The sequence below is a fragment of the Protomyctophum bolini genome, assembly GCF_963924005.1.
Source record: "Protomyctophum bolini genome assembly, chromosome: 10".
NCBI classification, from domain to species: domain Eukaryota; kingdom Metazoa; phylum Chordata; class Actinopteri; order Myctophiformes; family Myctophidae; genus Protomyctophum; species Protomyctophum bolini.
Genome location: NC_137871.1, coordinates 31546114 through 31562757, shown reverse-complemented (window position 1 = coordinate 31562757; position 16644 = coordinate 31546114). Strand labels below are relative to the sequence as shown.

Genomic DNA, 16644 nt, shown 5'->3' with positions numbered 1-16644 from the left:
TGCTAGGCTGAAATAAATCAACTGTGTCATTTACAGTCTACCTGCCACAACAGCAATTTCTCAACCTGGCTGTCAGAAGCATTCAATAATGAATAATGTATCTGCTGTAATATGGCAACCTGGGGTGAGCCACCTATGGCATTTTCTCAATGCTCATAAAAAGTAGCATGTATTATTCTTTCCCACTTTGGGTAATATATTTAATCTTTTATAATCCATGTCTTCTTCCTCTGGTGCACTCGGGAGTTGGAAGTGCATGCCCCATCCAGTTATGCAATACCAAGTAGCTGTTGTACCGTCGTTACTATTTTTCCAACAACCGTGGAGTACTTTCTTTGGCCGATAAAGTATAGTTTTAGAAGACGACGGAGGGGCACCGTCTCAAGCGAACATGAGCCACAAGTTGCCGCAACATTAGTATTATTAGTATTATTATTAGAAGTAGTAGTGTCAGGATTACAACAGGGAATATTCCTTGTTGAATTTGAGATTGTTCATCCTTCTCTCCAGTCACTAAATATTTACACGAAATAAATAAAGTACAAAAAGTGAAAATGTTGTTGTGAAATCTGCCATTACATGCAACGTATTGTAACAAAGAGTTAAAAGTACAATACCCACAATCCCTCAGCATTCTATCCAATTCTACACAGCTGGTTCCAAAAGTCATTTGCTTGATGACATGGACTTCTCTCACTCACGTTCACATCAGGGTGGCAGTATGAGGCTCATGAGATAGATGCCCCTAGATTGCCCTTGGTGTCTAATGTTGTGTTTGAGTGATGCAGAATAAACATCCTCTGGCATAAAGTCCTCCTCTGGCATTGTGCTATTAGAGACTCATGACTTCAAGTTTTAATTAATATTTTGATCCAGACAGTTCTGCAAATTGACCCTCCGGGATTTCTCATTTGTCTTCCGTCTATTCCCGTTTTTCACCTTCCGCCCGTCATCCTCCTTATTCATCCTCAAAATGGATGAATAATCGCAGCACCTTTCATTGAAAATTGTAGCTTGGTCTTTTGTTTGTGACTAAATGGAGATGCCAGACGGAATGACAAATGGGCATGGCAGACTTCAGAATGCACCTCCCTGGAACACTCAAATTTGAATAATAAAAAAAACAAACATTTCTCTTTAATGTGAGGCTCTGTAATGTAAGCGGTGGAGCGTGCAGTATGTCACTGTTACCATGTAGATTCCACTAAATCAATTTTACTAAACAGCTATGACCACCATGTGATCATGCTGCCCTCTTCTGTGCAATGAACTGACATGAAGCAATATTTCTTCAGCATGCCATAGGGAAAATATGCACGTGTGCTACTGTACAGTGCGGCTATAATGGCTAGCAGTGCCAACAACCTACAATCATGTCTCCTTTAAGCATGGTCCAATATATTCGTGTAACCCTGCACGCATGCATGCACGGAGGCCATGGGGAAGGGATCACTAGTGTAAGCCTGGGAGGTGTACCAGGAAATCAATAGTTATCGCACATGCATGTTCTGTCCTGGTGCAGAACAGTACTTGAGTAGCTAGTCCTTATCTTCCCAGGAAAGGCATGCAGTGATGTCTCCAGGCAGAACAAGGTGACAGCCGCTATACAATCCTGTACTACTGTACACCAGTGGTGAAAAAAAGGATTCACATTCTTTACTCAAGTAAAAGTACCAATACTGCAATATAGATATAGAAAATGTACAAAAGTATTGACATCAAAATGTACGAAAATATCAGATCTACAAGCTCACAATGCATTGCGTGCGGTTAGGTTTAGGGATTGAGGTAATCTCCTTTAATATTTCATCATGACTTTTCACCAAAAAAAGAAAAAAATATATATACTGTATATATATATATATATATATATATATCATGACAAAAATGTCGGTATTATTTAAAAAAATATATATATATATAAAAAAGCCCATTGTGGCTGAGTGGGATTTTTCTCTATCACTAAACTCAGGTGAAATTCACCCTGTAGAAAAAAAACAGAGATAGGTGAGGGAAATAAACCTACCGTCTATGATGTCACTGAGCATCATGAAGGTACTGAAAGACCCACCCACCGCAGACATCAGCAACATTATGACAATATATATTGTCAGGTGAAAATCACTAGGATGCATATACACACATCTCTCTCTCTCTCTCTCTCTCTCTCTCTCGCCCAATCACCAGTCTCTGTTGGTTTAGATCTGACGGCTGCTAATGTTGATAATTTCTCCTCTCCTCTTCATTCAAGTCCCTCCGGAAAGCTCAGAAAGTCAACCCCTCGGTGTCTCTAATTTCAGACACATTAATGAGATTTTTAATTGGTGATCTTTTTGAGGGTGGTTCCATAGCAGAGCTCATGCAGGAGAGCACTCCAGGGGGAGTGATAAGAGACTGCTACTGTACACCCACCCCCACACTGGGATACTCAACGAGAGTCCTTCAAGAGTCTGACTTCTGTACGTTCCCCAAAAAGTTTTGAAAGGAATATGAACGAAAATATATATGTGCCATTACAATCACAACTCTGTTCCATATACTGTAGATCCACTATGCATCGCCATGCCCGGCATCGACATGCATCCTCCCCACAAGGTGCATGTTCTGTTGGGATGAGAACAACACACTTTCTATTGGTCTAAAAGTCCGGGATTAGTAATGGCCTGGCGCAGCCTATGTGATATGTCGGATTGCCGGCACGGAAAAAATGGTGGATCCTATTGGTTCGCTGATCTGAGCATCCGCCCCCGCCCCGCCCCTCCCCTCCCCGGGAGAAAACATCGGAGAAGACTGTCGTCACCAAATTTGGAGTGACGCGCCTCTGCACTGGTATTGGTTAGCGAAATACAAGGAAGTGGGTTTCCTATACCAGAGTTTCCAATGCATTTCCCCAGACTTTCATTTTTCGAATGCAAACGAAAATGAAAGCCTGGGTACCAATGCTAGAAGGCAGGCGAACCAAACTACTTTCATCTCAATTATGTACGACAACAGCCAATACAGATGTAGATCCCCCCCACAAACAAAGCACTGCTGGCTGGGACAAGAAAACAACATGTTGAACTCTTGGCAGTACTGTCGGCAGCTGTATGTGATAAACAAGCCTTGTCATCTGCTTACCGTGGGGAGATGTCACAGCCCTGCTGCATGAACGCTCCCAGGGAAAACCACAGGGAGTTGAAGATGCCAAACTCGTTGGTCTGCTCGGGGCTCTGCTGGTTGGGGTTTGCCTGCATGCCACCCGCCTGGCCCGGCTGGAGCCCGTTTGAGGCCGAGGGCTGGGTGGGCGTCTGCGCGTCGGTCCCGTCCTCATAGTCGTCTGCGTGCCACTCGTACGGGCTGAAGCGGCTGACCAGGAACAGAACCACGCTGACGCCGATGTAGGCGAACACAATGCACATCCAGATCTCATAGGCCAGCGGGTCCAGGAAGGAGAACACGCCCGGTTTGGACTTGGTGGGCTTCTTGATCATGATGGAGATCCCCAGAGACATGAAGGGTTTGGAGAAGTCGATCACTTCTTCACGCACCAGAGTGATGGTCAGAGGAGCCACCGCCACATCGGCTTTCTGAGGAACGGAACATGTGCATGTTAGTATACATATGAATGTACAGTCTCACGTGGCCAGACTGTTGCCTCCTGCAATTTTCAAATGCTTCCGTCATTCCGTAAGAGATAAAGCAGAAGTGAAGCCTCCTCCCCACTTCCGTTTAGTCTTTACAGCCCCACAAATTTATCCTAATATAAATAGAAATCATCTAAGCATATACAGTAGCTCGCTGCTTATGAGATAAATGGAAATAAAAAAATATATATAATTAAAAAGGTAAAGATATTTTAAAATACATTTTCGTGAACGGAAATGGCAGCTTCCTTATTCGGATTTCGGGAGGTGTAGTTCCAGACAGTCAGTGATTGTGGAATTGTTGTCTGGCTACACAAGACTAATATAGCATTAACCTGTTAGAGACATCAGTCAAAGTGGGCTCACTCACCCCGTACACCAGTTCTCCCACCATGCCGTTCCACATCTTGGTTCTCACTCACCCCATAAACCAGTTCTCCCACCATGCCGTTCCACATCTTGGTTTCCGCATCTCTGGCTCCGTACTTGCCATCGGAGACAACCTTCAGCTTGTAGTGGTATCCCACATGCTTGGCTATCTCAGCGGCCAGCTCCACAATGTAGCCCTCGTACTTATCGTTCCCCCCCAGCTGCTCGTGGTTTTTCTTCATCATCACATATGGGGACTCCTGCAAGTGGGAGGCATGAGGAAAGGGATGTACTATATTGACACACTTTTGTGCATACCGCCGGTATAGTGGGTATACATACATAGTCTGTGGTAAAGAAGGTGAGTCAACGCCTGTTAACACCTCAGGCAGTTAATGAAATTCAAGGTTTCACAGAACATCCTGAAGTCTTTGTATTCTGCTACCACCCAGAGCAACCTGACAGGGGGCATCACTGTATGGTATATGGTTAGGTATGGACATAGCTGCTCCCGGAATATTATAATGTTGTGCATTTAGGCAGCTAAATAATAAATAATAAGTGGATTGAATTGTCTCAATACCCAGGACTGAAGGCTCTCAAGAAGAGTTTTTTCCACCTGTGCGGCTACACATGAAAACAAAACTAACACATCGCTTCCCGACGCAACAATAAACAATTAATGAAGCTTATATACAGTATGCCGCATTATAATATATTTCAGTTAGATACAGTTACTGTAGGCCTCATGGATATTTATTTGAGGGGATAACGTTTGCAAGATCATTCTTCAAGAGCTGCTGCTGCACGCAGCACACATCAGAGAAAGTGCATGTCAGAGAGATTACATTAATTTGGTGCTGGAATCGGGGTTATGGTATTAAAGAACATTGCCGGGCTTCAGCTGGACCGGGCTGGACAATATGATTGTTTTGCTGTTAAAAAAAATAAAAAAATAAACTTTAAATGGAAAAAAGAAAAAACTCATTCACTGAGGTTCGAGCGCCAACGTAACGAGCGATTTTCCGATCCTAAAACCGTTTGGGGACAGCCTTAGTGTACAGGTACTGTATGTTTTTACTGCATGTATGAGTATGTACAGTATGTCACGCTGTAGGTTTATGTACAAGCAATGTCAAGGGCCATTAACACTGAGCACTATAACTATAAACATATTGTTATACAAAATTAAAAGGTCAAGTGGATGGCAGAGTCTACACCACAACTATCACACTGATATTCATTGCACACACACACACACACACACACACACACACACACACACACACACACACACACACACACACACACACACACACACACACACACACACACACACACACACACACACACACACACACACACACACACACACACACACACACACACACACACACACAGAGATTGGACATCCTGAGAAGATTAAAGCTGACATGACACCTGGGGCCTTTTCCATTCTTTCTCTCTCACAGTCAACAGATAAATCAAAGGCAAGCAGCCAAGAAAGTGAACGCTGCATTGGAAGTGGGATTGAAGCAGGCCAGTTTTGAATTGTCCGCTATCGAACCACGGAGGCCCCCCGCGGTTCCCTCAGGTCGTTACGACTGACAGAGTTACATAAAGCTATAAGACGACAGTGAGCACAGCAAATCCTACGTCCATATTTCATGATGGTGTAAAGATGAGCAGCCCCCCTGTGGGTTACGGTTGAGAGGAAGGTAATCATGGTTACACGCCTGGCAGAGAAAACGACCCCAGAGACACAGTGAAGAGAAAGGTCACACAAGTACACACACACACACACACACACACACACACAAGTACACACACACACACTTACAGATTCACTGTAGCCTAATGTCTCTTCACGTCCAAGAGACGTCTGTGATATCAACGTAACAATCACGTGCTCATTCTGTTAGATTTGTTTTTAACTCTCATATTTCCCTCTCCAACACGAGTTACATGAGTTAATTGAGTTAATTAAGTTATTGACACAAGTTATGTTTTCATTGTTTAATTTGCGTTTCCACTATGGGCGGGAACCCCATTTGGTGTTTTACCCCTTCAGGCTGGGAACCCATTTTTGGGTTCTGTACAGTATGTACACTGTACAGTATTCAAACATTTTAAAAATGTGATGCTGCTATATAAATATTTGAAGTTTTTCAGAAAACTTGTCAGGATGAGGTATTTGATCATACCTTAATCACAATAAAGTGTAGGCAGTCTACATACAGTAAATGCATCTCTTTTTCAATCCAATTCAATTCAATTCAATTCAATTCAATTCAAATTCAAATTCAAATTCAAAATCAAAATTTCAAACTGTTGAAAATTGGGAAAGTATACAGTTGGAGGTGGTACAGCATTGCTTGAGCTATGCCTCATTGTATCGTTATATGTTACATACAGTACAGGGCTTAAAGCTTTTTGAAACAAGTAACAGCAATCTTTTGCAGTCACAGTATTGTTTTCCTCTAAACTAAATGCATTTAAAGGTATCAGCTCTGTATGTGCAGTACGTAGGTATAGCGGTCTACTCGGTACAGGTAGTCCTTAGGGTGGTTATGTTCCATTGGCTAACCTTTTATCGCAACAATTCACACATCTTGCTGCTGCTCATTGTTGTATTTTTCCCAGTAGGTATGGGAGTTTTTTGTCATTGGTCATGTTGGGCGTATGTAATCTGTGGGATCAAGTACATGTACTGTATGTGTCTCTGATGGGCAGGTGGTTAGAACGCTCTCTTTCCACCACATTTTTGTGTCCAGTGGGTGGGTCTGTCTTTTACCTCTTCCTCCATGACTCTGTCTTTGGTGCAGTTATTTTATTTGATAGTTTATTAGGATTTATACTGTCGCAGCAGTTGGGTTTTCTCTTTCCAGTATGCCTGGTAGCTCCTTCAGTATGTACTCCCTCGATGAATTTGGTCCTATGTCGGCCCTGGTCTTGTGTGTTTATGTCCACCGGTGTCTGATATGTTTCTGTTTGTCTAGTAGTATACGTATTTTTTCATATTATGCTGCTGTAACGCCTCAATTCTCCTTCAGGGATTAACAATATCATCTCATCTCATTTCATCTCATAGCCTTTTCTCTCCCCATCTCTCTCCTCAGCACTCAGCTAAGCTATCTTGTGTCTTTGGAGACACACAGCATTTGTTTTTTTGTGTCATGGAACATTGGCTGATTATAGGACATTCTGCATTTGTACTTTAAGTACATTTTGATGCCAATACTTTTGTACTTTTACCCAAGTACATTTTGAATTACGGACTTTTACTTGTATTGTAGTTCTACAATGCAGTATTGCTACTTTTACTTAAGTAAAACATCTTAGTACCTTTTCCACCACTAGTGCTAGACTGAGCTCATTCAACCATGCTCCTCCATGTCGCCTCCTAACATCAGGCTTGGCTGTGTCTGTAAGCCAGAACAGCAGGGTTCGCAAAGAGGCACGCTGTGGAAATCCCTTACCCCATTAACCTGCGCAGTGGAGGTCCGCTGCCCATCTACTGCCAAGCTGTACAAAGCTACACTGTGTGTGGCTGTTCTAGAATAACACTGCAGTTGTGGTGCGTGCAAACATAAAAGATGTGGCAGTGCAGTAAGACACATCAGTAGGTGTTTCCATAAAGCCGTTTTTTTTGTGCTTTAAAGGCTCTTGCGCAAAATCTCCTGGATGGAAACAACTCAAAATGCGAATAAGTCTCCATTTTTCACTTGAAGGTGGCGGATTTTGGGGCTATATCGAAAAAGGGAAATGCGCAAATGGGGTATGGAAACACTTGCGGAAAAGATTTCTAATTAGAAAGCATTGAACTCGCATTATATCGCTTTTGAACAGTTGGAAAAGAAGAAAAAAAAAACACGCGATGGTTTGATCATGGAAGTTAGATGAATATAATTCTCCAAAACACCTCGGAACGGACGAGGGGAAACAACTAAAATACGCTATTATTGCTATAATGTCCATAGAGAATGTATCACCACCAACTATAAGGATGATTTTAAACTGGTAGGCCTCTATTGCCTGTCATTGCAAGCAACCGTGATGAAACTACGAACGGCTTCTGCCGTTTGCATTGATGAGAGACGTAGGCCTACACTGTAGCCTACCAGCTGCAATGATATCGCAAAACTGTGCAAATAAATAAACAACAAATTTATCCCCCATGCGCCCCGAATATTAATGCAAGTTCAAGCCTGCACGTATAAGGACCAGAAGCGCATATCAAGCAACAGTCTGTAGCCTACGTGTGTGTGTTTATTGCGAGGCTGTCGGAAAAAACACACTTTATTATAGGGAGGCGCGCGCACACACACACACACACACACACACACACACACACACACACACACACACACACACACACACACACACACACACACACACACACACACACACACACACACACACACACACACACACACACACAGCAAGTTCAACTCAAGTTCAACTCATAAACTTGGATTGCTTTTGTCGCACTTTGCATGTGGCACAGATAACATTTATGTAGCCTAAAGCCTACAATATCACAGCGGATGAGATGCTAAATCAGTTCTGTACCGTGGTAAGAAGCACAAATCAGGCAACAGTAAGCTACAGGGCTACATGTATATTGTGTATCTGTGTGTGTTCATTGTGTTTGCGAGGAGCAGCAGGCTGTCGGGGAGAAAAACATCTTTAGGCTATTATTTATTAATGTGTTCGGCTTATAGTTAAATGTCCCTTAAATAGAAAGTCAGGAAATTAGGCCTACTTTAATATTTACAATCTAGTGATTCTAGTCTTACCAGCTATATAGTCTAATAGTTAATTAAATTCCGAGGAGCCGATGGACAAAAACCAGGCAGTCCGTGTATAATATGTTTGTATAGCCTAATATATGTATATGTTATATGTCATATAACGGTAAGGCTCACTTTACTGGCAAAATAGTGTCACAGGACTGCTTATTTCATGAACTCATTTGGTATCTCCCGTGGCGTGAGTCAAATAATCAGTGGATGGAAACAAGAGACAAAGCGCATTTCTTTTTCGACTTAATGAACATACGCTTCCTATTTTCGCAAAGGCATAATGGAATCCGAATCACACCTAGTGTCAGCCTAATTTTCCTAAATTGTCAGCCTAAATTTGGTGTAGTCTAAACACCAAATCTATATTTTCTGAAAATAGCCAAGTTACAAACCCACATTGCATCATGTGAGCTTGTTAGATCTTCAATTATCGTCAAGTTCAGAATGTTCGCCATACACTGTAGATAGAGGTACCCCGGTCAAAAAAGGTACATTATTTGAGTACTTCTAATTTCCATTATTTTTACTGCTATACTCACTACATATCAGAGATAAATATTGTACTTTTACTCCACTACATTTACTAGAAAACTTCAGTTACTAGTTACTTTGTAGATTTATATTATTTTTACAAAACATACATTAACCATGCACACATGCAATGGGATATTCTGCATAGTGAGTACTTTCTACTTTTTATACTTTAAGTACATTTTGAATGGAGTAGTTCTGCATTGCAGTATTGATACCTTTACTTAAGTAAAACAATTGAGTATTTTTTCCACCAGTGGCCGAGAGTATAAGACTGTGATTGTACTGGGCAGCTACCAGGTTTTAGTGTGTGTGAGCGCACACACAGATCCGACACACCAAATGCCAGATATGCGGAAATCATCCGTTGCTCCCGACACACAGTCGTACCAATAGTAGGAACTAAAGCCTGTACTCAGTGTGAAGCAGGGTGTTCCTAAAAAAAGAGGATTCACGCACACACTCTCACCAGGATAGTGGTGACGATGTAGGTCCTGTTCTGAAGGCCATATGTTTCATTGGTGCCTCTCATGGCCGCTGTGCTCACATACTTCTCATCTTCATTCCAGTAGCCCACCTACAACAAACAGGGCACATCATTAAAGTAGGCGGGGGAACAAACGTATAGTATACATGATACATACATCTATACAAAGTACAACAATGATTCATCTCCAACTCTTGAGGTCCTCAGCCGCCCAGATGATCCAAGACAATCCAGCCACACTTAATTCAAGTCGATGGCCATGGAGTTTGAGACAGCTTTGCTCTCATGTCTCACAGCACACGCAAGCTCAAATGATTCCACATTTCACACAAAAATTGCAAAGTACTCTACTAAGGTTCAAGGCTTATTATCCCCCCCTCAATGTCTTCACATTATTGTACAGTAAATCAAATCAAATCAAATTTTATTTGTATAGCACCTTCACACAGCCAAAGCCGACCAAAGTGCTGAACAGAGTAAAAACAAGACAGTAGAGCATAGCAATATAAAACAATGAAAAGAGACAATAAAATATAAAACTGAGCATAAATAGCACAGAGCAGGAAATCAATATACAGGTAAATCAGGTGCAGTAACATTGCCTAATTACGCAATACCTCCTTTGACTACTTCCTGAATTGGTGTTTTTTAAGATTTCCCCCCTGTGGCGCAAGACGCTCAACGGAAGGCCACTCAAGCTGCTACTTCAAGGCACTGAGACGTGTGACGGTGACCTTGTGGCCACAAGTCTGTTCTCCGCCACCTCCCAGACAGGAGACAGTACCCAGACTGACCTCTGTTCTCCGCCACCTCCCAGACAGGAGACAGTACCCAGACTGACCTTCTTGGGTCCAGAGGGGGCCAGTTCCATAACGCTGACAGTGTAGTTGGTCCTGCGGCCTCTCTCATTGAACTGGATGTGACCCGTCAGCCCGTCGATACGGACCTGTGTGAAGAGGAGACGGACACATGGTGTCAGTGAGTCACTCTTCTGTGGTGTCACTGTGACTCCCAGAGCGGAAAGAAGAGCAACTCATCTCATCATGCATGAGATGAATGTTCCGTCAACCAGCAGCCCAACATTTATGCGTCAACAACGGTTTTACACGCCGTTGCGTGTTTAGCTTGGGTTGAATGTGTTTGCATTAATTTATTTGTGAATGTGCTACATGTGTGCCTACGGAGGTTAAAATGTGTGTGTGTGTGTGTGTGTGTGTGTGTGTGTGTGTGTGTGTGTGTGTGTGTGTGTGTGTGTCTGCAGTATTTTTCTTAGCTGGGTGAGAGCGAGAGCAGCTTCAATCTCCAGTCTACCCCCCGGCAGATAGTTACATTGACCAGACGTGTGCACTGCCATTCCACAGACAGAGCCTCAGGCCGCACGCACGCACATTTTAACGCACGCACGCACAGTGAAGAATAGGTGAAACTATACTAATCTACAGTCTAAAAACAGTCCAATCATATGAGTGAATGTACAGGGTAGGTGTGTGCGCAAGTACGTTTCCATATGAATGTGAAATGTAGGGGAGAGTGACTTGCTATTACACTAAAGATGGAATGCCATGATTTTTGTACTTTTTTCCGTTTTGTATGCGTCTATGGAGTTAACATTGCTCTAATCTAATGTGGTTAGAATATTGAAATATGTCTTCCCTGTGTATTTTTTTTAATTCTTCCTGAAAGCCAATTGAAATACACCACGTTAGTGACATCACAATATCATCCCCTCCCCTAACCTCTCCCCCTTTATCATACAACAACAGCTGTTAGTGCGGCTTCAGTTGAGGTGATAAACCACCCACCTGACAAACAGGCATACTTAATGAACTGGTGGGTGTGGCCACATAAAGAAACATTAAACACTTTATTACCCGATTTGTTTTGGGTTTTTTTTGGGGGGGGGGGGGGGGATCACGCCATTCTATCTTTAAGTATAGTATACTGTAGCTGGTCCAAACATTGCATTACTGAGCTCAAATGCTGATGTAATTTCCCATGATGCTCTGGGGCGAGACTTATTGCCTGCAGGTTGTGTTTACCAACAGAGGACGTCACATTCGATACTGGTGAGCTCTGCTGGGACTTAATGTGACCTTTACGACACAGAACGAGACCTCATTTGTTCAGCCAGCTCTGGATCAGGAACTGTTAGTCAATGTGCCACTCAAACACTTGCATGAATGCACACATGGCTTTATGTATTTGCATGTGTGCCAGAGTGTGTTTGTGTGTGATTTAGCCAGTATGTGCCTATAATGTTGTGGATTCAACAAGTACACATTATGTGTGTACTGAATCCACAACATGCACACATGTTAGACATGTTGTTGTGTGCGCTTCTGTGAATGTGGTGGCCACTTTGTGTCTACGTAATTGAACATTGTGTGTGTGTGTGTGTGTGTGTGTGTGTGTGCATGCATGCATCTATGTCCGTGTGCATGTATGTTATACTTTGTTTCCCAGTGTCGGAATGTAATCGTGCGCGCGTGCGTTGGGGACAAAAGGAAGGGCGTCATAAAGAAGGTGGTGTGTGCGTGCGTGTGGTGAGTGACCTGCTGTAGTGCTCTCTGGATGTCGATGCCCTGTCCCCAAGGAGCAGGTGGGTTGGCCAGACATTCCCCAGCGTTGCCCCTACGGGAGATATCTATTCTCTGTCTCCTCAGGTTCTGGAACGCCGTCGACATGACTTTCACCCCGTCGTAGGTCAGAGCACCTGTGTACTGCAGAGACACAACAGCTAATAACATTTATATAAGATACAGATACCTCACGGCCCATACACAACCATACTAGATTTTCCATAATATGCATGTTAAAGGTCGGGTAAAATAAGATGTAAAAAGCTCTATATTGTGATAGCAATCATTGCAATCTAGTTTGATTTGTTCAGTAACAGGAGTCTCCATGTCTCTCCAGTTCAGGATACCAATTTTATCCAATCAGGATAGAGAACGCAGTCAGGATACAGATTAAGTGGAATTGGAAGTGATTCTAATAAATAAGCAGACATAATTGGAATTAGAACACTAGAACAATTACAATTCAATTCAATTCAATTCACCATTGTGAATACTCTGCCGTGTTCAATTTTTTTGCATTACATTATTTGTAATTTTTTGTTGGGAGCAACTGTTTTGGAGCTTGAAATGTACAATGGTTTTAGCATTATAATCAATTCTTCAAAATAACACTACAGATACAAATGCTGTAATTGTAGTAGAGTAAAAGTAACAAAAATGGAAAGTAAAGTAAAAGTACATTAAAATTGTTCTGTGCACTGTAAGCACTTATGTATAGGCTAATACTTGAGCAGGGCTCGACAGTGCGACTAGGTACTCGCATTTGCGACTAAAAATATCACTGTGCGAGTTGTAAAATTGAATTTGTAGCACAGGTGCGACTACAGGATTTGACCATTCAATCGTGATAAAGACAAGTCTCTGTCTACAGCAAGTGCACATTCTATAGTCGTGGTTCTATACCTACATTTATATTTCTGAACGGCGGTGTCGTTCGCCAAAAAGAGAAGAGCTACAAGCTAACAACGTGTCGACTCTGTCGAGGCTCAATGCGGTGTTCATTTGAAGATCTGTTCCCTTTGCTCCCACCGCCCCTCCCCTCCCTGTGTTGCTGCTCCGTGCTCTTCCCCGTTACTGCTTGCTAAAGAAGTCAGAGCGAACTCAGCGGGATAGCATTAGCATGATCGCACAGATTCAGAAGGAATTGCTTGGACCCCGACACGTTATTTGCAAAGTTTGTTTGTAATGTTCAAAGTTCAAACGTAACTTACTTTTAACCAAACGCGGGTGAAACAGCGTGCAGCCGTGCACGCACGCGTAGTGCGCACACACACACATGGAGTGGACGGATTGATGTTTATCAAAAACAACCCTTGCTTAGCGTTTGCTTACAAAAGTGTGTGCCCAGCATAAATGATAATGCAAATGACCGAACTGGCTGGATTACCGTATTAATATCAGTCAGTCAACGCCAAGGAGAATGTTACAATACTAATTCACCATCGAGCAGCCTCTGCACTGTCTGAATGTCACACTAACATGATAGAACAGCAGGATAAAAACGGATAGCCTGTCTATCCATCCATGAGCAACTTATTATCTATCTAGCTCTGGTCCATAGCTCTAATGTGTTGCACGTATTAGAGGTATGGAACAGAGCTACTATCGATCTATCTACAAAGTATTAGCATAAAACAAATTGATTATATAGATTATATGAAAACAAACATAACAATGATATCATGATGAATATCACTATTTTGTGATAATTGCTGAAAAGATAGTGATATAATATTTTGACATTATTTTCCACCCCTACCTCATATCACTTAATTAAAAGAATCACACCCATGTGAAGTGAGGGGCGCTCTTGTCATCATACATCATCAGATATCTCATACTGGCCAATCAGAATGCCTGTTGCCTGTGATTGGTTAGCTGATTTGCTCGTTTACATATGACATACATTTTCCCTTCAATGTCAATGGTGTTTAATTTATGTCATATTTAGCAGAATTTTGACGTAATTTCTCTGTTGATTGTCAATGGCTCATTTTGAGATGTGTGGACAAAGGCTGTATATTGGAGGGGCTAGCGCCCCTTAAAAATACATCATTTTTCATGGTGCTCCTAAAATAATTTGTGTGCTACTAGATTTTTCAACTTAGGCGCACACGTGCTACTTGGAAAAATGCTAAGCGTCAAGCCCTGTACTTGAGTACATTTACTTAGTTACATTGCACGACTAAACAAGATACCAATAACTGATAGGCTAGCATTCACCAGGTGCACTAATTGCTAGAGTGCAGATATTGATATTAATGGTTTTAACTAAAAATGTAGGCCTATACAGTACATCACACAGCTTAGATCTTGTGCGATAATAATAATAATGTGCGAACGATGATGTAAAAGAAAATCACAGAAAATCACAGATAAATCACAGATTTCGATACTAATCAAAACATGTGTTTTTCACGGCCCATCACAGTCCCGTCGCGGTAGAAGAATTAATGTATTAGGTGGTCGGCAATCATTCCGGGAACGTTTCCTACTAACGCTCCTACTGACGCTGGGTAGTTAAGGTGTTAAGCAGTAGAAAGATGTCAACCAGACAGATAAGAGAGGATAAGATACCTTCAGGCTTCGCTTCAACACTTTGGCATCTTTGTTGTCATAGTCCATCCATTGCTCGACCACACGGCTGACCTCTGGCGCCGAGTTGTTGACCAGCTGGAAACCTGTTATGTTGGCTCCACCCTTCCTTAGGTCTGTCAAATCAATGTCCAGGAAACCCTGAAGCACACAGACACAAGATATTATGAATAGATCGATACGCAATGTGAGCAACCATTCTGTATATAGGCCGTTTTCTGTCTTCCATATATACGTGTAGAGGTAGAGGTGTAACAGGGGTCTTCAACAGGGGGTCCGTGACCGCTAGGGTGTCCTCAGACTTACTACAGGGGGGCCGCCAAATCTTTGTGTGATAGGAAGGTTTTATTTTGTACAGGTACGTTTTCTTTTACACATCATCAATTTTGACTCTAGCATCCCTAGTCGAGAGACAGCGAGATCCAATCGCCGGTCGGTATTTTTTTCTTTTCTACATGCTAATACAGTAGACCAAAAACACCCTAACCCTAAACTCCATAACCCCATAACTGACCTACCTACCGACCGACCTACGGCGGGACCGACCGACGATGACGGTCGGCAATTGGATCTCGCCCCCTCCTGGCCCCTAGTCTGAGGGAATACTTAGTAGAAAATAACTGCTCACAACGTGTGCGAGACTGCCAAATGTATTTATCTCTGTGTTTAGCCCTTGCCACTGTGTTTTCAGAGCAATCTCTTATTTTGAACTCTCGGGTCGTGAACCGGAAGTAAAAACGGCTATGTAAAGTTAGCCGCAATCTCATTTGAATTCACCCGAAACATACGTTTTGTAACCGCTTTAGTTATGGGTCGTGAATAAAGCTTCTTTTGATCAAAAACACAATATGGGAAAAGAATACGAGATAAATGGATTTGAAAAATTCTGAAAAATTATTTTTAACTTCCGTTTAATTTCCTAGAAACCGAGATAGGCCTATATTCATACGGTAGTGAATAGTGAAGAAATTCAACCTTAAGAGGTGGCTTAAAGCAAACCAAAATGTATATCATGAGTAATTATTAGCTCCATTTGTCACTGGTGTCACTTTTCATATTTCTCATTTGTAATTGTTCTGTCCTCGAACTGTACCATGGGCTTTTGTGTGTGTGTTTGACAACACACATCATAGCATGCAACAATTGTCATTATGCATGTATGACAAATGCATAAATCCGTCAAATCTTCCTCCAACCATCCTACTGCTAATGGTTGATGGCAATGCTGCTTTTGGACTGGCCAACTGGTTGGAGGAGGATTTGACGGATTTATGCATTTGTCATACATATGAATGGTGTTTTTGATGTTATTCTATGAAGTCACAATATTTCGATGAAATGGTTCATGAAAGTCTGATCAGTGTGTTTGATATCATTAACAAACAACAATGTAAATATTATACATTTTGGGGGAAAGTAATTTTCGTGATATGCAAATGTGGGCATATTCAATATATATTAAGCTAATTTGCATACGGTATTCAAATTAAGTTTCAGAGAAACTTGTAATACAAAAAAGTTTAGTTTGCATGTTAAGATTCATTGTGGAAAGTTTCATTGTGATAGGACAAAAGAAAAAAAAAGCCCATTAGGGTGTTTAGTTTTCTCGAGGTATTAGCACACATCTTGAATTGATGAGAATTGAATATATT

General features: G+C 42.0%; 1 protein-coding gene across 1 annotated transcript in view; it reads right to left on the bottom strand.

Moving 5' to 3' along the window:
• LOC308322519 (glutamate receptor 1-like) overlaps positions 1–16644 on the bottom strand; it is a gene marked incomplete at both ends in the record, with an annotated part of 79407 nt that overhangs the window by 26035 nt on the left and 36728 nt on the right. The window contains 6 exons of the mRNA XM_080773816.1: positions 3121–3569; positions 4049–4255; positions 9801–9908; positions 10660–10764; positions 12371–12538; positions 14975–15133. Coding sequence (XP_080629942.1) covers positions 3121–3569; positions 4049–4255; positions 9801–9908; positions 10660–10764; positions 12371–12538; positions 14975–15133 — 1196 coding nt within the window. The remainder of the gene's footprint in view (positions 1–3120; positions 3570–4048; positions 4256–9800; positions 9909–10659; positions 10765–12370; positions 12539–14974; positions 15134–16644) is intronic.